The sequence below is a fragment of the Oncorhynchus gorbuscha genome, linkage group LG14 (assembly GCF_021184085.1).
Source record: "Oncorhynchus gorbuscha isolate QuinsamMale2020 ecotype Even-year linkage group LG14, OgorEven_v1.0, whole genome shotgun sequence".
Lineage (NCBI taxonomy): Eukaryota > Metazoa > Chordata > Actinopteri > Salmoniformes > Salmonidae > Oncorhynchus > Oncorhynchus gorbuscha.
In genome coordinates, this window is record NC_060186.1 from 26,375,171 (window position 1) to 26,397,413 (window position 22,243).

Consider the following 22,243-nt stretch of genomic DNA (forward strand, 5'->3'; position numbering starts at 1 on the left):
GAGTAGCGTCTCTTTTGCCCTCAACCTCTTTTTGTCAACCCCCCCTCTTTCTCTTCTCTCAACATGCACTCACCGGGTGGACAGAAATCTATTGATCTGTTCTTTCTTTTTTTCCCTCTCTCACCCTCTCTTTTGTCCTTTGTTTTGATTTTGACCCCTAGTGTCTGTGCTGCTTTGGAGTCAGAGTGATCCTGGTGACTGGTCTGTCTAATCACACTGTACAGGCTAGCGGGTTTGCTGTGTAAGGTTACTTCAGTACATAGGCGACTCGGAATAAGATGGGACATTAGTAGCAGCACGTGTTCTTCTGGAACGGCACTATTAATGTTTAGGAGAAAGACTGATCGGAGGCTGTGGGGTAAAGTAACACCAATATCTATATGGACGCATGTCATGTGGGTGCAGTAGCTTATAGCATTAGGTCAGCCTCGGAGTTATGACTGGTGTGTGTGTGTGTGTGTGTGACAGGACATTATACCCTTGTAGTTGTATGGAGACGAGCGTTGTGATGTGGTGTGGGTAGTCATTTATAATGGATGTTCGTTCCACTGGCTGTTGAGCTGTGTTAATTTACTGTAATTGACATTCCCATAGAAAAGAAGTACCCTGAGCGGTGAACCTACACACAACAACACAGTGGTGTAGTGAAGGGTAAACGCTGTTTACCTTTTTTGTGTGTTTGTTTTTTGCTTAAGCTTTTTACCCACCTTTTGCAGAAGAAAAGAAATGCATTGACAATATAGGAGCTTTACTTCACTCACTGTGAACGGCGGTGTATTTTTATCACTGATAATACATTTGACAACCTCTCACCTCAGCACTGATCTACAGTATGGCAGTGTTTACCCTACCCTTCCTTACCATTTGTATAAGGGCGGTGGATCTCCTCACTTTGCTTTGTTGCTCCTTACCAGAGCTTGACTTCTATTGTTTTCCAACTGACAACTCAGTTGTAGGACTCGACTCATCTCATCCTCTGCTCCAGTCTTTTTTTTCTGTTTCCTTTTGTTTTGTTGGGTGGGGTGGATCGGCTTTAATATTTCAAATTGATTGTGGCTTCTACGTTGTAGAATTAATAGTGAAGACATCAACACTATGAAATGACACATATGGAATCATGTAGTAACCACAAAGTGTAAAAAAAAATATTGTCTAAATATTTTATATTTGAGATTCATCAAAGTAGCCACCCTTTGCCTTGACAGCTTTGCATACTTGGCATTCTCTCAACCAGCTTCATGAGGTAGTCGCCTGGAATGCATTTCAATTAACAGTTGTGCCTTGCTAAAAGTTCGTTTGTGGAATTTCTTTCCTTAATGCGTTTGAGATAATTAGTTGTGACATGGTAGGTAGGTGGGTGTGGGGTGTGGGGTGGGGGGGGCTATACAGAAGATGGCCTTATTTGGTAAAAGACCAAGCCCATATTATGGCAAGAACAACTCAAATAACCAAAAATAAATGACAGTCCGTTGTGACTTTAAGACATGAAGTTCAACATTTCAACAAGGTCAACATTTCAAGAACTTTCATAAGTTCAAGTGCAGTCGCAAAAACCAGGCGCTGTGATGATACTGGCTCTCATGAGGACCACCTAAGGAAAGGAATACCCAGAGTTACTATTGCTGCAGATAAGTTACCAGCTTAGGAAATTGTAGCCCAAATAAATGCTTCAAAGTTCAAGTACCAGACAGATCTCAACATCAACTGTGAGTTTGTGAATCAGGGCTTCATGGTCGAAATGCTGCCAAGAAGCATGGTGGAGGAGGTGTGGTGGTGTTTTGCTATGATTTTATTTAGAATTCAAGGCACACTTAACCACCCTTCTGCAGTACTACACCATCCCATCTGGTTTGCGCTTAGTCCCACTATCATTTGTTTTTCAACAGGACAATGACCCAAAACACACCTCCAAGGCTGGTTAACGGCTATTTGACAAAGAGGAAGAGTGGCCTCCACAATCACCTGACCTCAACCCAATTGAGGTGGTTTGGGATGAGTTGGACTGCAGAGTGAATTCAAAGCTGCCAACAAGTTACCTTACAACCTGTAATTAAAATATATTTTTGGATCATTTGATTTAAACAACATGCTTACCACTTTGAAGATGCAGAATATTTTTTTATTGTGAAACAAACCAGAAATAAGACAAAAAAAACAGAACTTGAGAGGTCATAACTATTCAAGTCAATAGTTTGTAGAGCCACTTTTTGCAGCAATTACAGATGCAAGTCTCTTGGGGTATGTCTCTATAAGCTTGGCTGATCTAGCCACTGGGATTTTTGCCCATTCTTCAAGACTGCTCCAGCTCCTTCAAGTTGGATGGGGTTCCGTTGGTGTACAGTAATCTAAGTCGTACCATTGATTCTCAATTGGATTGAGGTCTGGGCTTTGACAAGGCCATTCCAAGACATTTAAATGTTTCCCCTTAAACCACTCGTGTTACTTTATCAGCATGCTTAGGGTCATTGTCCTGCTGGAAGGTGAACCTCCGTCCCAGTCTCTCATCTGTGGAAGACTGAAACCGGTTTCCCTCAAGAAATTCCCTGTATTCAGCGCCATCCATCATTTCGTCAATTCTGACCAGTTTCCCAGTCCCTACCAATGAAAACCATCCCCACAGCATCACTTGGCAGGTTTGTTGTGGTGCCATATTCTTTCCATTTTTTTATAATGGATTTAATGGTGCTTTAATGGGATGTTCAAAGTTCCGATTTTATATATATATTTTTTTAAATATTTTATAACCCAACCCTGATCTGTACTTATCCATAACTTTGTCCCTGACCTGCTCCTTTAAAAAAATATATTATTATTTTACCTTTTAACTAGGCAAGAATCCTTATGTTCAATGACGGCCTAGGAACAGTGGGTTAACTGTCTTGTTCAGGGGCAGAACGACAGATTTTTTTAATATATATTTTTTAACTTGTCAGCTCGGGGATTCTCTTGCAAACTTTCGGTTACTTGTCCAACGCTCTAACCACTAGGCTGAATGCCACTCCTTGGTCTTCATGGTGCTGCTTGCTTGTTGGTGCCCCTTGCTTAGTGGTATTGCAGACTCTGGGGCCTTTCAGAACAGGTGTGTGTGTATATATATATATACTGAGATTGTGTACAGGTGGACTTTATTTCAATAATGATCTAACTTCTGAAGGTAATTGGTTGCACCAGATCTTATTTAGGGGAGTCATAGCAAAGTGAGTGAATACATATGCACCCACCACTTTTCAATTTTTTTAATAAGGGGGAGGTTAAAAACAAATCATTACATGAAATTGTCCAAATTGGTTAAGTGTATGTTCAATACATGAATTCCAAATAAAAATCAATTTAAATGACTCGTTCTTATGCAACAAAATAGGAAAAATCGCCAAGGGGAATTCATACTTTTGCGTGTGTGTAAACTCAGCAAAAAAAGAAACGTCCCTTTTTTCAGGACCCTGTCTTAATTCATAAAAATCCAAATAACTTCACATATCTTCATTGTAAAGGGTTTAAATACTGTTTCTCATGCTTGTTCAATGATCCATAAACAATTAATGAACACGCATCTGCGGAACGGTTGTTAAGACACTAACAGCTTACAGACCGTAGGCAATTAAGATCACAGTTATGAAAACTTAGGACACTAAAGAGGCCTTTCTATTGACTCTGAAAAACACCAAAATAAATATGCCCAGGGTACCTGCTCATCTGTGTTAACATGCCTTAGGCATGCTGCAAGGAGGCATGAGATCTGCAGATGTGACCGGGGCAAGACATTGCAATGTCCGTATTATGTGACGCCTAAGACAGCGCTTCAGGGAGACAGGACAGACAGCTGATCGTCCTCACATTTGCAGACCACGTTGTGTGTTTATTGTCGAAAGAATGAGCGTTACACAGAGGCCTGTACTTTGGCGGTGGGGGGTCCGTCGTGGTCTGGGGCTGTGTCACAGCATCATCGGACTGAGCTTGTCATTGCAGGCAATCTCAATGCTGTGTGTTACAGGGAAGACCTCCTCCTCCCTTGTGGTACCCTTCCTGCAGGCTCATCCTGACATGACCCTCCAGCATGACAATGTCACAAGCCATACTGCTCGTTCTGGGCGTGATTTCCTTCATGACAGGAATGTCAGTGTTCTGCCATGGCCGGCAAAGAGCCCGGATCTCAATCCCATTGAGCACGTCTGGGACCTGTTGGATCGGAGGGTGAGGGCTAGGGTCGTTCCCCCCCAGAAATGTCAGGGAACTTGCAGGTGCCTTGGTGGAAGAGGGGGTTAACATCTCTCAGCAAGAACTGCCAAATCTGGTGCAGTCCCTGAGAAGATGCACTGCAGTACTTAATGCAGCTGGTGGCCACACCAGATACTGACGGTTACTTTTGATTTTTGACCCCCCCTCATTCAATTTCTGTTAGTCACATGTCTGTGGAACTTGTTCAGTTTGTCTCAGTTGTTGAATCTTATGTTCATTCAAATGTTTACACATGTTAAGTTTGCTGAAAATAAACGCAGTTGACAGTGAGAGTACGTTTCTGTTTTTGCTGTGTGTGTGTTGCAGTCACGTTGCAAAGATTTGAATCTTTTGCGTCACTTTTGGTATCTGTTAATGTGCCATGTTCATCAACCATGTGCCTCCAGTCTTTGTGAGGAGCTGCCCTCTCTCTTCCAGTATTCATGAGACTCTGGTTGTGTGAGCATGAACACAGGGCTGGGGCTGAGAGGAGTCATGGTCTGCCCGGTCACCTGATGACACCTGACACTACTGGAGTGAGGGAGGGAGGGAGGGAGGGAGGGAGGGAAAGAAGAGGATCGGAGAGACTGAAAGAGGAAGCGAGGGAAAGCGGAAACGAGAAAGAAACGGGACGTTAGTGAAACAATTACCGGCGTGTTCTGTCGGCTGTGTATTGTGACTAGTGACCAGCCTCTTAGCATCGCAGTGGCTCGGCTCAGGATACATAGCATAGCAGTGAAAGGAGCCAAGTGGGACAATATAAGAGGATCACAATCTCATCCCATGATTATCATTCTGTACTGCCGTCTGCAGAGGTTGAAATTTAATCACAGCTCAGAAGCTACCAGAATAACACTGTTGTTGTTTTGAAACGGCCCCTTGTAAAGATGTGACAATATGATCCAGATCATCTCAAAGGTTTTGCAAAACCAGATTTTGAACAAATGGAAATTGTATTCTAGAATCTATTTGTCTGTCTGTGGATTAACAACTGGGGTAAACAAATGTGGTGATAATCAGCATTGTCATCATGATACCAGTCATTAATGTGTTGTTTTTCAGAAGAGGAGTTGAGGAAGCTACGAGAGGAAACCAATGTGGAGAAGATAAAGGAAGAGCTCGAGAGGGAGAGAGGGAAGAGGCTCGACCTCGAACTGAGAATGAACGAGGTGCTAAAATCCAGGTCGGTGATGGAGAGAGCGAGGGGAACAATGCGTGTCATCTCATTCTCTAAGTGTTGCTCACTTAGATGGTCACATCCCTCTCTGTCTGTGTGTATGTCTCTCTGTGTGTCTCTCGGTCTGTCTGTCTTCTGTGTGTTGTTTTTGTCGGACTGTTTTGCTTTATCTTGGCACGGTTGCAGTTGTAAATGAGAACTTGTTCTCTACTGGCCTACTTGGTTAAATAAAACAACTCAAGGTGTGTGTGTGCTGCCTTCAGTGCTGCAACCCTGCCTACCCCAGTGAGTTGTCCTTCAGTGCTGCAACCCTGCCTACCCCAGTGAGTTGTCCTTCAGTGCTGCAACCCTGCCTACCCCAGTGAGTTGTCCTTCAGTGGGGTGGATCACCCTGCGCTCCAGCCGGCATGAATTAATTCCACCATGTGGAATGTCTCCTTGTCCTTACAGTAAGGTCTACAAGGGCATGGAGGGGCATGAAGACACACTATACATCAAATAACCCAAATTTAGACGCGGCATAAATCCCATGAAGGGTGTACTTGAATGAGTCTTTGCAACACTATGTAAACAAACAATCTTTCTCTTTTTATTCCTCCTCCTTTTTATTCTATACTTCTTCTATACTTCTATCTTCTATCAGGTTGGAAGACTCGCCGCCACAGCCTGCCCGTAAACCCCCGTCTCCAACGCCTGCTGCCAATGGCAAAGACGCAGGTAAGCAAGGCAGAAAGTGGACTACGGTGTAACGCCTATGATCGCTGATGGTAAAACCCCAAAAACCGCCCCCCTATCTGTACGGTTTATGGATTGAAGAGACCAGATTGATACTGCTCACACGGATCCCAGATCTGTAAAGATCTTAAATAAGATGCCTAGTTTCAGTATTTAACGAGCCTTGGGTCAGAAGAAACCTTTGTCAGAAACGGCAGTAACTCCCATCAGTGAAATAAAAGGGTTTGTAGGACTACAGGGCAGCCAGGGACTGTGGGAAGGCATTCAGGAGTCCGGTTGAAGCCAGTGATAGTCCGGTGGGGCTGTAGACCTGACGGGACAAGAACAGGGGACCAATGTTTCCTGTGACTCTATAGGGACTGTGGGAAGACTGTAATAACCCTGTGTGTGTGTGTGTGTGTGTGTGTGTGTGTGTGTGTGTGTGTGTGTGTGTGTGTGTGTGTGTGTGTGTGTGTGTGTGTGTGTGTGTGTGTGGGAGGGGGGATTCAGGATGATCTATTTTCTCCATGGGGGATTTCGCTTATTGACAAACACTCACTTAAATCACTTGAGACAATGCAGAATACCTGTTTTTTCATCAGAGTTAGGTGTGTGTGTTCTCGTATCAACACAATTTCTTCAAAAAGGATCCGTTTCCCCATTCATTTTAGAACTCTAACCCAACCGTAAGGACGAGCAGCTTTAATAGCAGTGTTTAGTGCAGAACACATTCTGGGCGCTGAACATCCTCTCTACCAGATATATTTTAGCGTGTGTGGAGCACAGATTACTGGCAGGCAGCCTATCTGCCAGCAGGCTGGAAGAAAGACACTGTTTGTGTACGTGGGACGGAACAGTTTGAACTGTAGAAGTATCTTTTGTAAAAGCAAAAATCTTGATTCTTTTAGGGTTCCAGAACCAGTTTGTCTTGTAGCTTCAGGTGCTGGTGACACTGGCAAGAGTCTTATTTTAGGGTTCCTGATCACTGTTTTAGGGTTCCAGAACCAGTTTAAGTAGCTTCAGGCGCTGGTGACACTGGCAAGGGTCTTATTTTAGGGTTCCAGAACCAGTTTAAGTAGCTTCAGGTGCTGGTGACACTGGCGAGGGTTTTATTTTAGGGTTCCTGATTACTGTTTTAGGGTTCCAGAACCAGTTTAAGTAGCTTCAGGTGCTGGTGACACTGGCAAGGGTCTTATTTTAGGGTTCCAGAACCAGTTTAAGTAGCTTCAGGTGCTGGTGACACTGGCGAGGGTTTTATTTTAGGGTTCCTGATTACTGTTTTAGGGTTCCAGAACCAGTTTAAGTAGCTTCAGGTGCTGGTGACACTGGCAAGGGTCTTATTTTAGGGTTCCTGATTACTGTTTTAGGGTTCCAGAACCAGTTTAAGTAGCTTCAGGTGCTGGTGACACTGGCAAGGGTCTTATTTTAGGGTTCCAGAACCAGTTTAAGTAGCTTCAGGTGCTGGTGACACTGGCAAGGTTTTTATTTTAGGGTTCCTGATTACTGTTTTAGGGTTCCAGAACCAGTTTGTCAAGTAGCTTCAGGTGCTGGTGACACTGGCGAGGGTTTTGTTGTAGGAAATGGGCGAGGTTTAATCTAGGCCAAACAGGCCCGTGGTGTTAGTTAGAACAGCCTCGCCAACTGTAGAATGTGCGTACATGAATTTGTGTTTCTGTACGAGACACACAAGGAGCTCAGTGTGTAATTTAGGTTAATGGGTCTTTGGTATTAACTCTAAATTAAACCAACGTCTTAACAGGGCGATCTACAGACCTGTATCTCCTTCTCTACCCGTCTTCATTTAATAAACGGCTTCAGGTAGTTAGTTGCCCTTGGTCACAAACTCCAAACTGACAGGGAGGCAACTTCATTGTACTTATTATAAACCTGCACTGCCTGTAAACCTCTTTTCCTGTGTCTGTCTTGTCCTCGCTCTCCCTCGTTCCCTGTCTTTCGAATGTGCATTTTATTAATGTTCAGTGACGAGATGAAAGACAAAAAGAACAGACATGAGTCCTCTTCGTGTGCAGTAACGTGAAGCGCCCAGTAACAAATAAAGAAGCCTATTGAGACCGTGACCTTCAACTCTGCCCCCTCCAGACAAAGAGAAGCCGCCGCAGGGGGAGACCCTGTACTTGCGGGCGTGGAGGTGGCTCTATGACAGGTTGGGGGTCTACATCGAAGACTTCCGCTTCGTCCCGGAGGAGAACACTGTGGAGGCTGAGGAACCGCTAAGCGCTAAAAGGTGCGTCGTTGTGCTCATACGATGGCTCGTCAAAATCCTAGAAATACAATAGAATGAATGGGTCCACCCCATCATGGATTATTGGTTTAAATTGGAATGTCTGTTCTTGTAAATGTATTTCTATGTTCTAAAAGGTGAGTACTGAGTGAGGTGGTGAAAACACCAGTCACATTGAGAGGCTGCGTTGTAGTTGTCCGTATCGGAAAATGGTGAATTTGTTGCACCCCACATGGCCAGTACTCTACCACTCACAGAAACAGTAGTCTTTCACCCCAACCTTAGCAGTAGTGATGTCAATCCTATACAGACACTAGATCTCTGGACCTTCTCTATATGTTGCACATCACTGAATACAGTGTCTGTGCCCTCTGGTGGTGGCTCAACCACACTACCACACTCCCTGCAGCCAATGACTGAGGCTATAGACATTGCCCTCGGGCACTGATTTAGGAACAGCTTCACTATCCCCCAATTCTAACCTTAACCATTAGGGGGTCAATTCCTCACTGATCCTAGATCAGTGTCTAGATGCAACTCATACATTACGCTCCACTTTAAGCTAGCTGGGTTCAGTCTAGGACTTGGCTCATTTTGCTGCTCAGCACAGATCAGATTGTACAGGGTTTACTCATCCTTCAGGTCATTGGCTGCTGTGACCGTAGGCAGGCGAGTACTGTAAACACACACATACGTACACAGTTTGAAGTGCACACGGATTGGATAAAAGTTGGCAGCACAGGTAGAAAGCTCTAGAAATAAAGAATGTAGAATGTATTGTAGCAGACCTTTGTGGAGAGAACCTAGAGAAATAGATTGAGCTCTTCATTCTTTCCTCTCCTCCTTGCCTCTGTGTGACTCATAAACAGAATGATCAGTGGGTTGAGGTGTCGCTACCTCCGCAGGAACATTTCGCTCTTTTAGTAGACGTTTGAGGATTGTGCTCCCCCACTGTGTGGTGTCTGTGTAAAGTGCATGCTAAAATTCCTGTTGTAACATCTACAGTTTTGTATGTCCCTCTCTCCAGGCTAACAGAAAACATGAGGCGACTCAGTGAGTATTTATAGATGAATTCCCACTCAGAACAGTCACACCTTCTGCCGTTGAGCTACTGCTGTCAGATATTGTAATGTGACAAGTGGATGACTGATTTTGTATTTTCCCCAGAGCGAGGAGCCAGACCTGTCACTAACTTCATGAGGAACCTCTCAGCCTTATCCAACTGGCACTCCGTGTACACCTCAGCTATTTCCTTCATAGTGAGTACAACTGCTCCTATCGGTCTTTTTTTTTTTTTTTTTTTAAGAGATATGCGAGTCATGTCCAAATCATCTAGAAGTAACTTCATTGTGCTACACAATTCATTTGAGTAACTTTTACGATGATTTGGACATGAAGCCCCCAAAAAATGCTAATATTGGTATTGTTGACTTGCATTGGAGTTGTGCCACAAATATAAAAAGTTGGCATTTGGTAACGGTGACTGAAAAACAAAACCAAAGCATGGATCGCTGTCATACCATGTCCATAGACTGCTTACAGGGTAAGGAAACGAATATGTAACTGTAGGAGTTTGACTACTGGAAACCCTTCTCTCGACTTTGACACGTGCTATTCCACAGAGATGGACATCGACCAAATGTCTCTTCTGTTTGTCTCTTCAACTTCCTCTCATTCGATGTCCCAGATCTGCCACTATATTCAGTAGTGCTTGTCATTTGGAAGACTGGTATATTACATCTAGTGATTGCGAGAAATGGGATGCAGGTTAAGTGCTGGATGAAATGACGAATGCCATTTGTGTTTCCTCCGGTCTCAGATCTACATGAATGCTGCGTGGCATGGCTGGGCCATCCCCATGCTCCTCTTCTTGGCCATCCTGAGGCTCTCCTTGAATTACCTCATTGCTAAGTGAGACATGCACACACGCACACACACACACATTGATATTACATTGTCATGTATTGATGACGCTGAGTGATCCAACTACACTGAACCAGAGTATGTGAGTGGAGCTCGAGCGGAGTCCAAATTCCCAAAGACTGGAGCGTCGGACTTCTCATCCGCTCCAATTTTGTTCAGGTAGCACTCTACTTCGCGAGCTCGGGGCATGCCTGGCCCAGCATGCATCAGTCGTCTACTCATAAACTTTTCATTAACTGATAAAACACACAGGTGCTAAATCGAGGTGACTTTTATAAAGATGAGGACCAAGAGAAGGGAGTGCAGTGATGTAGTGTTCACAACTAAGGTGGATATATAACGAAGTGTGTGTTGTTGTAGCAAAGTATTTCTAACAAATCTAAATCTCTTCAATGTTTCGTATGTTTTTTGTTCTATTATCTATACAATAGGCCATAATTGATTTTTGTCCCAATAGGCCTGGCATATTCCCACGTTCAAGGAGCTTTCTGTTTTGATTGGGTTATTTAGCCTAAAAACATTTTTTAGACCTACATATAGATTTAATTTTAATTTTAAACAACTCTGCATCTCTGCACAGCCTGAAAAGATTTGCCAAAAGGGTGTTTATCATCCCCAGTGGCTCTGCAAGTGAGGAGATATTCTCTGCTCCTGGCCGGCTCTCCATGTACCATCACGTAAGCCTGACGCCCCAGACTGGCCAAACTCAGACAGATTTCTAAAAATGTATTATAAAATTAAAAGGCACTTTAAAAAAATGCAACGGAATGCTGAGTGCTTTATGTCCCTACCAGCCTATTGTGTAGCGCTCGCAAATGCTTCACAATGTATTTCTTTGTAGGCTATAGCCTTGAAATAATACAGCTCTAAATAATTATTTTTCCTTCCTCTGGCTCCCTGTCTGGCTCCTGGCCTATTTAGACTGTTTATATACTGTTTAATGTGACATGTAGCCCATTTGAAATGGTTTGCTTCTTCCAGTCACCTTTTTCATCTTTAAACAAATACTTTTCATTCAAATCCGTTTGGTTTCTTAAATACCAATTGGTAGGTCCAGGTAGTCACAAAAATAGACGGGTGTTGGTTAAATTGTGATTTTAATGAATGGAGCTTATTTGGAGTGGTTTTTAGCTGAGCTGTAGGAAAGGACATGGAACGCTGTGAATGTAAACATGCAACAATTTCAAAGATTTTACGGAGTTACAGTTCTAAGGAAATCAGTCAATTTAAATCAATTAGGCCCTAATCTATGGATTTCACATGACTGGAAATGCAGATATGCCTCTGTTGGTCAGAGATGCCTTTTTTTAAGAAAGAAAAGTAGAGGTGTGGATCAGAAAACCAGTCAGTATCTGGTGTGACCACCATTTGCCTCATTGTGGGTGACACAGCTCTGTCGCATAGAGTTGATCAGACTGACGATTGTGCAATGTTGTCCCACTCCTCTTCAATGGCTGTGCGAAGTTGCTGGATATTTTGTCGGGAACTTAGACACGCTGTCGTATACTTCGATCCAGAGCATCCCAGACGTGCTCAATGGGTAATATGTCAAATGCAATTGTGTTTGTTGTCCGTAGCTTATACCATAACCCTACCGCCACCACTACAGATGAGCTTCCCTGAGAAGGTTTCTGACAGTTTGTGCTGAAAGTTCAAGGTGCAAACCCAGTTTCATCAGCTGTTCGGGTTGGCTGGTCTCAGACGATTCCGCAGGTGATGTGGAGGTCCTGGACTGGTGTGGTTACACGTGGTCTGCGGTTGTGAGGCCAGTTAGACGCACTACCAAATTCTCCAAAACAACATTTAAGGCGGCTTATTGTAGAGGAATTCATTTAATCTTATCTGGCAACAGGTTGGACATTCCTGCAGTCAGCTTGCCAATTGCACACTCGCTCTAAACTTGAGACATCTGTGGCATTGTGTTGTGACAAAACTGCACATTTTTAGTGGCCTTTTATTGCCCCCAGCACAAGTTGCACCTGTGTAATGATGTTTAATCCGCTTCTTGATATGCCGACCTGTCAGGTACACTATCAGTCAAAAGTTATAGAACACCTACTCAAAGGTTTTTCTTTTATTTTTAGTGAGGACATCAAAACTATGAAATAATCCATATGGGATCATGTAGTAACCCCAAAAAGTGTTAAACAAATCCAAATATATTTTATATTTGAGATTCTTCAAATAGCCGCCACTTGCCTTGACAGCTTTTCTAACCTTCTTGAAGGAGTTCCCACATATGCTGAGCACTTGTTGGCTGTTTTTCCTCCACTCTGCAGTCTAACCCAAACCATCTAATTTTGGTTGAGGTAAGGGGATTGTGGAAGCCAGGTCATCTGATGCAGCACTCCATCACTCTCCTTCTTGGTCAAATAGCCCTTCCACAGCCTGGAGGTGTGTTGGGTCATTGTCCTGTTGAAAAGAAAAATGATAGTCCCACAAAGCCCAAACCAGAAGGGATGGCGTATCACTGCAGAATGCTGGTTAAGTGTGATTCACTCAAACGCATTAAGAAATTACACAATTTCTTTTTGTTGAATTTTACCATGCAAGTCAGTTAAGAACATTCTTATTTTCAATGACGGCCTGGGAACAGTGGGTTAACTGCCTGTTCAGGGGCAGAACGACAGATTTGTACCTTGTCAGCTCGGGGGTTTGAACTCGCAACCTTCCGGTTACTAGTCCAACGCTCTAACCACTAGGCTACGCTGCCGCCCCACAAATAGACAAGGTACACCTGTTAATTGAAATGCATTCCAGGTGACTACTTCATGAAGCTGGTTGAGAGAATGCCAAGAGTGTGCAAAGCCGTCATCAAGGCAAAGGGTGGCTATTTGAAGAATCTCAAATATAAAATGTATTTTTGATTTAACACATTTTGGTTACTACATGATTCCATATGTGTTATTTCATAGTTTTGATGTCTTCACTATTATTCTACAATGTAGAAAATAGTACAAAATAAAGAGAAACCCTTGAATGAATAGATGTTCTAAAACTTTTGACCGGTTGTGTAGATGGATTAACTTGGCAAAAGAGAAATGTTCACTAACAGGGACATAAAGAAGTAAGTGTGTGTATGTATGTGCACATTATATTTCAGCTCATGAAACAGGGGACCAATACTTTTACATGTTGAGTTCATATTTACCAAGTTTTGATCAATAAATTCATACTCCACTCTCTTACATGTAATTCCACTGTACCTACCTATTTAATGTGGTGCAGCTCATTTTCTCAGAATCTATTTAGAGCAGGCATGGGCCACTTTCATAGGGGTGGGGGCTTCCAAAAATCTAAACTCATCATGGGGGACCACCGAGGCTCGCGGGTGCAGACCCACACATGCAGTCAGAACGGTCCCTCGTCTTTTTAGAGACCCTAAGCAAAACTTTGTTCCCTGCCACTTTGCAAAACAAAACATTTTAACGGCCCCCTCTAGGACTGCAGATAAAAGAAAATGCAGATTTTAATTTTGAGTGAATGACTTTAAAAATCAAATGGTGCGATTCATAAAAGGTGTAGATAGCTGGCCGCTAGACTAATTTACCAATCTAAAAAAATATTAGCTGACACGGGCAAATTACGTGACAGTCAGTGACTGACATAAGAGAAACTGCTTATGCACGACCAAAATGTGTGTTCTTTTATTTGAACTCTAAGATCATTTGAAATTGATCCGCAGGTGCGGGCTGCCAGTTGCCCGTCCTGCTTTTAGTTGTTGTTGTTGTTGACATTTTTACATCTTCCCTTTTTTCCCTTTTCAGAGGTTGGAGGATTCAGTGGAGCATTGTGCCGGACATTACGGATCCTATAGTAAGACTCCTCCCATTTCACATGACTTCCTCTTAGCTTCCTGATCCCACAGGAAGTGGCCTGTCGTATTTCCTGCCTATGGCAATGAGCTGATTTTGTTTGGGTTTGTTTCGTGTAGGAACCGTCAAAGGATGATTTGACTGTGTCTGAAAAGTTCCAGTTAGTGCTTGATGTTGCACAAAAAGCCCAGGTACAGTAGTAGCCAGCACCGACACACAAGCACGCATAAATACGCACGTCATCACACAAATACACACACACACACACACACACACACACACACACACACACACACACACACACACACACACACACACACACACCACATTAAGACTTTGTGTGTTTTGGGGAAAGTCATTTTTCTGGGCTTTTTTTCACAGAACCTTTTTGGTAAGATGGCGGATGTTTTGGAGAAAATAAAAAAGTAAGTAAGAAATGGCTGTTTCACTGTCTTACCATTCTATGCTCTGTCCCTCTGTTGGTCTGAATAGTTAATCAAAACGGTTTCTCTCTCGCTCTGTCGTGTGTGTGTGTGTGTGTGTGTGTGTGTGTGTGTGTGTGTGTGTGTGTGTGTGTGTGTGTGTGTGTGTGTGTGTGTGTGTGTGTGTGTGTGTGTGTGTGTGTGTGTGTGTGTGTGTGTGTGTGTGTGTGTGTGTGTGTGTGTGTGTGCGCAGCCTATTCATGTGGGTGCAGCCTGAGATCACTCAGAAGCTGTACATCAGCCTGTGGGTTACCTTTCTCTCCTCCTGCATACTGCCCTATAAACTTGTGGGCTTCATGATTGGTGAGTACAAGCACACATAAACATATATATACACACACACACACAGAGTGAAATGCTATAGTTACGTAATATTCAATATAAAAACACCCCTTTGTTCTCTTCATTGCTGCTCAGGGGCATTGTGTCTCTTGGCACACTGAGATTCATTGTTTGTTCCTCTCTAAAGCAATTAGTCTTCTCCTGTGTGTTCCCTGTTGGTGCCTGTTTAGTTTACAGCAGACACACGTTTTATGAAATGCATAAAAAGTGTAAACAATAAAGTATACCAACAATGTTTTTTTTTTGTGCAATCCATAGTGCTTAGCAACATTACTGTCAACTTTTTTCATTTTTTTTTTAATCTGAAGAGAATTGGCTTTTTAAAGTCTCTTCTTTTTCTCTCAGGGCTGTATGCAGGGATCAAGTTCTTCGTCATAGACTTCTTGTTTAAGAGCTGTCCCAAGCTGAGGGACAAATATGACACCCCTCACATCGACTGGAACAACCTACCAACTGATCCACAGCTGAAGGAGAGGACCAACGCTACGATGTCCCGACGGGTGAGGACGCACACTAATGAGTGCATACACAGACGCACATGTACATATCCACACACGCACGCAACATATCCAGCATGCAATAACACACACATACACACACACACACGCACACAACATATCCAGCATACAATAACACACACACACTGTCATCTGACATAACTTACTCTGGGCACGCACAAATAACTCTCCCCCCATAGAGAAAGGAACCAATTGTTTATCCAACCCAAACTTCCCGAACACTATCCCTTATCCAAATGCTAAATGACTAAACCATAACCACATTACAAAAGTATCTACTACAACTCAAGCATAGATTTTTGATAGAAAAATAACCATGAGCCTTAACCACTTTTTTTTTAAATGGAGCCCTTTAAACAAACCTAATTTACCTCGACACTGCCACCTGAATGTCATGCTCTGTCATATGCGTGTGTGTGTGTGTGTCTGTATGTGACCGTGTGTTGAGTGTTTGCGATGTCTTATCTTGGTCTGTTTCCTCAGCCAGTTGGCAGTAATGTTAGTGGTGCAAGATGGTCTTTTGCTTTAGTGACTGTCAACTATACGTTGTGTTTTGTTTCTCTCTCTCAGCTGTCTGGGTCTGAGAAGGTAGGGACTCTGGTGTGCCTCTGTCCCCTTACGTTACACAGTGCCTGTGTGTGCCACCGGCTAAAACATGTATAAGTGTGTGTGTGTGTGTGTGTGCGCGCGTGGTTCACGACAAAACCTCCCAGCATTAACTGAGTGTTTGAATAAATGGATCAAAAATGTCATTGTAAATATCCACTTTTAGTGGGCCATAATGGCATAATGTTGAACCCTTTACTTGAACCAATTCTGAATTGATTTGTGACATTTGTTTTAATCCATTTTCCCAGACATACTCTGTAGTAACCAGGTTGTTCAGTGTGCTGCCACAAACCCAAAGCACCACTGTTACAAGCAACTTCAATGTGACTAGAGTAGTAATACACTGTAGTCCGGTTTACAGTAGCACCTCTTTTTCTCCCACATAGTTTACCTCTAGAACACACAATTCTTATTCCTTCATATCGATGGTAAGATAACCAGGTAAGGGAAAACGTTCTAGTGATTCCGATATAGTAGAACAATCACTCGATTTTAAAATCATTTGCCAGGTAACCCTTGGAAAAACGGAGCTAACTAGTGTGTCTGAATTCCACAACTATGTAGCTCAGACTTATTTTACTGCTATTCTAAGACTTATTCTACTTCTATGTAACGTTACAAGTAATCCCATCTATCTACTGTATAGTTAGGGGCCGGCCTGCCTGCCTGCAGCATGAGGGCGTATATTGTACTATAGCTGTAAACGGCATGGCCATTTATCTGCAGAGCTCCCGACTCTCACTCCCAGCATTACATACACTAACTAATCCACTACTATACCATACTGTCTGTACTGTACACTGACTTCTGATTCCCCCCCCCCCCCCCGCCTGACATGTGCACTCGCTCACCCCCCTTTTGGGATTTACCCTTCACTAAAAGCATTGGATTGGTGGGTGTAAGTATGCATAGGCAAAAAAACAGGTGGGCAATGTTCCACCATAAATCTATACATTGAGGGGTAGTGAACCAGTGCACACTTCAGGGCAGAAGTGTAGAGGATGGAATAGACGATTCAATAAATTAAGTTTACATAGCAATGTCCTCACTTAGAAATGAAACTAACAAAGATGACTGATTTACCTACATGTACTGTGTCGATATGAGTGTGTCTGGGGGGGGAACTGCTCTGCGCTTTGCACGAGAACCTCACCCTGAGGCTGATGTTAGATAAGACACAAGTTGTTTGCAAGGCTATGTTATGAGGAGCACATACTCCTACTGTGTACAGATGAATGGCCTCCATCTTATGTTTCCTCTCTCTCTGTGAGAGGCTGTCTCCCAGTTTAGTCTCCGAGAGAATCCGTAGTGTTAGATGGCTACAGTAGTGCTCTGTAGTAAAAATTTTCCTCTTCTTCCTCCTCCTCCTTTCCCACCCGCTCCCCAACTCCTTCTCCTCATTTTCCTCCCTCCGTGTGTCTCCCACACCCCTCCCCCCTCCTCCCACACCCCCTCCCCTCTAGATTCAGCCTGTGGTGGCTAGAGGTAGCCTAGCAACCGTCCCGTGCGGTGTAAACCTGGATGCTGACAGCGCCAGGATTCATAGCACCAAGAAGGGAGCCTTTCATGAGATCTTCAACGTCTCAGAGAATGAGCGCCCTCTACCAGGTCAGAGGACTTACTGCACCTAAAATATTGAGTTTTTATTTGATTTTTCTTCCATTTTTAACTTTTTTGTTTGTTGTTAAAATACATTTGGGGAGCCGCTTGTGGAAGTAAATCAATATAAACAGTTTTTCTGTTTGTGTGTCTACAGTGTGTGAGAATGGGTGGAGGTGCTGCCTCATCAACAGAGACCGGAAGATGCCAACGGACTACATACGGAACGGCATGCTCTATGTTACAGAGAAGTAAGTAAGACCTACCTCATCACGTACGGATTCTCTATGAGACTAAACTGGTAGACAGCCTCTCATAAGTGGCTTTCCACCTCTAGTGGTCTGCTCATCCTCTTAGGTGTGCCGCCTTTACTCTCTCTGATGTGGCTGTGTACAATATGCCACAAAATGTTGCCATTATGCTGCAGATTCTCGGCGCTAGATCAAAGAGTGGATGATTTTGTGCTGACTCTCCTCCTCCTCTTCTCTCACCATCTGTCTCTTTGTGTCTCAGTTATCTGTGCTTCGAGAGCTCCAGTTCCAAATCGACCTCCTCCAAGAAGAATAAGGTCATTAAGCTGGCGGACATCACAGATATCCAGAAGGTGTCGATCTACACACTCGACTAATTCAATGTTTTTTTGTCATATCCTTTCTGTGATGTCACATCCTGATGTGCATCTTCCAGCAACTGATGGATTCCTTTTGAAATGAATGGATCATAATTGTATTTGTCTGATACCTTCTCTGGTCTCTGTTCGCAGTACAAAGTGCTGTCTGTCTTACCTGGGTCAGGAATGGGAATCTCCATAGCCACTCCCTCCACACAGAAGGTTTGGAAATAAAGACTCATTTGACCTTTTTATTATCCTTCACATATTTCTGAGTGAGTGAAATGTGATTTGTGGATTTCTGTCTCCTCAGCCTCTGGTGTTTGGTGCCATGATCCATCGAGACGAGGCCTTCGAGGCGATCTTCACCCAGTACATGAAGATCACAACCACCTCCAGACAACCCTTGGGCAGCCCTGAGCTGTAGCCCTGAGCTGTAGCCCTGCTATCCCCATGGAAAGAGGCCTGGGTTGGGGTCAGGGCTGGGCCACCTACCCCTGAACCCTCCCTGGCTGGAGAAAAGACCATTTGGGGAAGTGATGGGACACACCTCTTCTCCTCACTCTTATTTACAGTGACTGGACAATCTTCTTTTATGACTGAGAGGTGTCTGGTGTGTGCGCTCGCCCCTCTGTCTGGTGTGTGCGCTCGCCCCTCTGTCTGGTGTGTGCGCTCGCCCCTCTGTCTGGTGTGTGCGCTCGCCCCTCTGTCTGGTGTGTGCGCTCGCCCCTCTGTCTGGTGTGTGTGAAGGTGGGACTTATAATCCAATAGGGATGGTGAACACATTCCAACACTGTAGGAAGAAGGATGGGGGGGGGTCATTATTTTTAACAGACTTCTCATCATAGGGGAAGGAGCTGGCTCTCCTGCCTGCCTGCCTGCCAGCTTTCATTTGCTTCAGAGAGATGTGTGTGTGTGAGCTGCCAAGACATCGTGCGTCTCTGCTCACCTGTCTTCTCTCTTGAGTCAGTGTTACTGTTACTGCCGGTCCGTACGGTAGCTAGATGTTTGTGTAGAAAACAAAAAGCTGTGAACATCGAGCATCGGAAACAACGTTCAACACGACAAGAAGCCTTTTCCGTCCGTTTACATCGTTGCTGTAGATTTTCCTTGGAGACACTCGCGCACATTTCAGCAACAAACCGTCTGCTTTCAGATGTCTGTTTGCATATGACGTGTGTGTTGTACGTTCAACACTCACGACTGAACTGTACTGTGTGTCACGCACAGCGGTGGGGACCTTGGCGATGATGTTCGTTGTGAAACGTTTTCAAATGCCTTTCTTTTGAATTCCGCTTATTTTTCTAATTAACCAATGGAATGATGAGGAACTGGACTTAGTTAAAGGCAGGTCCTGGATCTGTGGATTGTGTTATAAAACTAAAGCACACGCCCTGTTGGAGTCATAGCAGACCTAAACCCTGAATAACGTGTGGAAACTGAAGGTACGTAGTTTAAATGTAACATTGCTGGTTCAGTGAACAACACTTGTGTGCTGAGTAACCCCGAGGCCTAAAAGACGAGTTAATGCCTTGGCTTTAGCCTAGTAGACGAACGCATCCTTAAGGTGCGTACTGTAGGTCACATATAAACATACTCATGATTTTTGCAGTGTCTCAAGGCCCAGTACCTGTTACTTCAGTATTTAGTGACATGTTACGGTATGGTAATACTATGGTAGTTTTTAACGGTAAACCACCCTGTACTATTAACACTGGAGTGGTCAGATGTGTACAATGTGCTGTCCTGTTCAGGAGTAAATTTGAACTTGGTTAACTTGACTAGTAACTAGTTAATTAGTCCGGGAGTTTGTCAGTATTTCAATGCAAGTCGAGGCAGTCAACTGGCTCGGTTCCGTACTATTCATTCACAGCAGGATGAAGAAGTAGTTTGAACGGAATATTTCAATGTCACTTTATCATTGTCACCGGTGTGGGTTTAGAAGCTGGTCTTTTATTTCTCAGATAGGTTTGACATGTAGAATTGTCATGAATGCCAAACCCAGTGGATGTGGGACACCTTTCTGTGTTTTGTAAAATGGCTGGAAGAGTTATTGTGGACATCTGGGCATATTTCTGGTCTATCGTTTGCTTCAAATGAGGGAGTAGATTATACAATGCTCTCAGACCCTTTTTTTTTTAGCCTCTCAGCACAACAAGCTAGTCCCCTAAAAAGCATTCATCTTCCCACACTGTTAACAAGCCCGTATGAACTGTGTCAGTTATTGTCTTATGACTGGGTGTGAAATGTCATTTCTATAGGTTGTCTATTGTCTAAGGAACTCATGCTGTCAGTGTGTTTGATTTGAACGATTGTCTGACTTCGCGTTTACTGTAGTCTTCATGCTTACCTGGAACTTAGTCGAGTAGTAACCACCAACTTTGAAATCAGGGTCTGTCCTAAAAGAAGCACACAGAATGTATTGTGTTACTGCTGTAAACTCCTCGTTTATGTTTTGTTGTTGCCAAAACCTCATTGTTTTTCTTCATCTTTTTACTGCTGCTTTTACTGCTGCCATGTTCTGCCAACACCTACATGTTTACTGAAGGTTGGGTTAAAAGACAGAGTTAATTTCTTGTTTTTTTTCTATTCTGTTTGGTATGCCGGTTTGAGCTCCTTGCCACAGGTGGAGTCATGAAGACTGGACAGATATCTTCCTATTGCGTTTTTGAGTTAGTGTGTCAACTGTCAGCTTTAAAAAAATAATAATAATCTGCTCAGACTGGTCTCAGGACAACCTCTGCTGCTCAGCTTCATCCCAACGGCGAACGTAACCCTGATCCCTGATCTGTTTTATAATACTTTAATAGCTAAAGCTAAAGTTTAGCTGTTCAGTTTGTCATTAGCATGTACTGAGTAGCATGGTGATGACAGTCCAAGGAGTTGGATCCATGCATCTAGTGACAGACCTGGGACCAGGCTAAGAGTAGGTAGACGGTGACAGCCGAGAACATTCTAGACAGATTATATTCACGCTGCAACAAAGAAATGTCAGTGATCGTTCATAGGGTAGTGCTGTGCGGCACATGGTACAATCATGATCATCTTTTAGCTGTTTTTGGATCACTCACAGGCCTTCCTTACAGGCAGCAGAGGTCATCATGGTGACTCGGAGAGCTGCTGTTCACTGGTTTCTATTGGTCTCCTTCTGTGCACCAAGTATTAGTTCTAACTAAATGTAAACCGTTAGTCAATTACTTCATGATATTCCCGTACAGTATATCACTGTGAAGTTCAATATACTGCAATCATCTGACAGTTGTGGGTAATTATGTCATCTGTGTGTCCGAGGACTAAAATGACGAAAGATGAATTTATATACAGTAACGTAATCCTTTTGCGTTTTTAAAGAAGACTATGTCTATTGTAAAATATGTGATGTACATTTTTTTATTTAAATAAAATTAAGTATTTCCCATTCTCTGTATTTGTAAATCCTTTGTACTACACCTATCGATACTTATAAGAGTAATGTTAGTCATTCCAAATGAGCATGGAGGTACTTGTTGACTGAGGTCCGGAGACTGCAATTCCCACATTCGGCCACTTGATGTCACTACAGGACAGATGGATGGAGACCTGATAATGACCCTTACAGAAATTAGAGGGCAGGTGTTTCAAAGGCTGAAATCATGTAAAAAAAAAAAAAAAAAGTCCCACTGTATAGGTCACACAAACGATAGTGTTTCTCAACACCAGCTAAGTATATTGTAAAGACCTGTTTTGTTTTGTGTAATAATGTGGTGGAAGGGAATATGTGACTGCATTCACACAGTGGGGTGTTTCGTCTTTCCACTTGTTTTATATTAATGGTAAGAAACGATTACGATTTCATGATTGCAATGATGCATATATTTTCATTTGATGCTCCTAACGAATTCTTATTCTTTGCAGTGAAAAACAATCTCAAGTTATTAATAACTGCAAAAGCTTTTCACTGACAACTTCTACCCCCGACACAAAATCAACAATTTGGTAAAAGTATCCTTATATTGGT

General features: G+C 43.3%; 1 protein-coding gene across 6 annotated transcripts in view; it reads left to right on the forward strand.

Annotated features, from left to right (window-relative positions):
* Positions 1–21,664, forward strand: part of gramd4a (GRAM domain containing 4a) — a 62,453-nt gene extending 40,789 nt beyond the window's left edge. For 4 of the 6 annotated variants that reach the window (XM_046297662.1, XM_046297660.1, XM_046297664.1 and 1 more), the window contains 17 exons: positions 5,278–5,398; positions 6,036–6,109; positions 8,207–8,351; positions 9,376–9,401; positions 9,516–9,607; positions 10,168–10,259; positions 14,039–14,087; positions 14,206–14,277; positions 14,468–14,511; positions 14,762–14,871; positions 15,256–15,410; positions 15,999–16,016; positions 17,501–17,645; positions 17,794–17,887; positions 18,150–18,240; positions 18,400–18,468; positions 18,560–21,664. In XM_046297662.1, the coding sequence (XP_046153618.1) occupies positions 5,278–5,398; positions 6,036–6,109; positions 8,207–8,351; positions 9,376–9,401; positions 9,516–9,607; positions 10,168–10,259; positions 14,039–14,087; positions 14,206–14,277; positions 14,468–14,511; positions 14,762–14,871; positions 15,256–15,410; positions 15,999–16,016; positions 17,501–17,645; positions 17,794–17,887; positions 18,150–18,240; positions 18,400–18,468; positions 18,560–18,673 (1,511 nt within the window). In that variant the 3' untranslated portion in view covers positions 18,674–21,664. Of the gene's footprint in view, positions 1–219; positions 359–5,277; positions 5,399–6,035; positions 6,110–8,206; positions 8,352–9,375; positions 9,402–9,515; positions 9,608–10,167; positions 10,260–14,038; positions 14,088–14,205; positions 14,278–14,467; positions 14,512–14,761; positions 14,872–15,255; positions 15,411–15,998; positions 16,017–17,500; positions 17,646–17,793; positions 17,888–18,149; positions 18,241–18,399; positions 18,469–18,559 lie in introns of those variants that run through there. The other 2 variants (XM_046297666.1, XM_046297661.1) reach the window with 2 other exon arrangements.
* Positions 21,665–22,243: the final 579 nt, after the last annotated feature.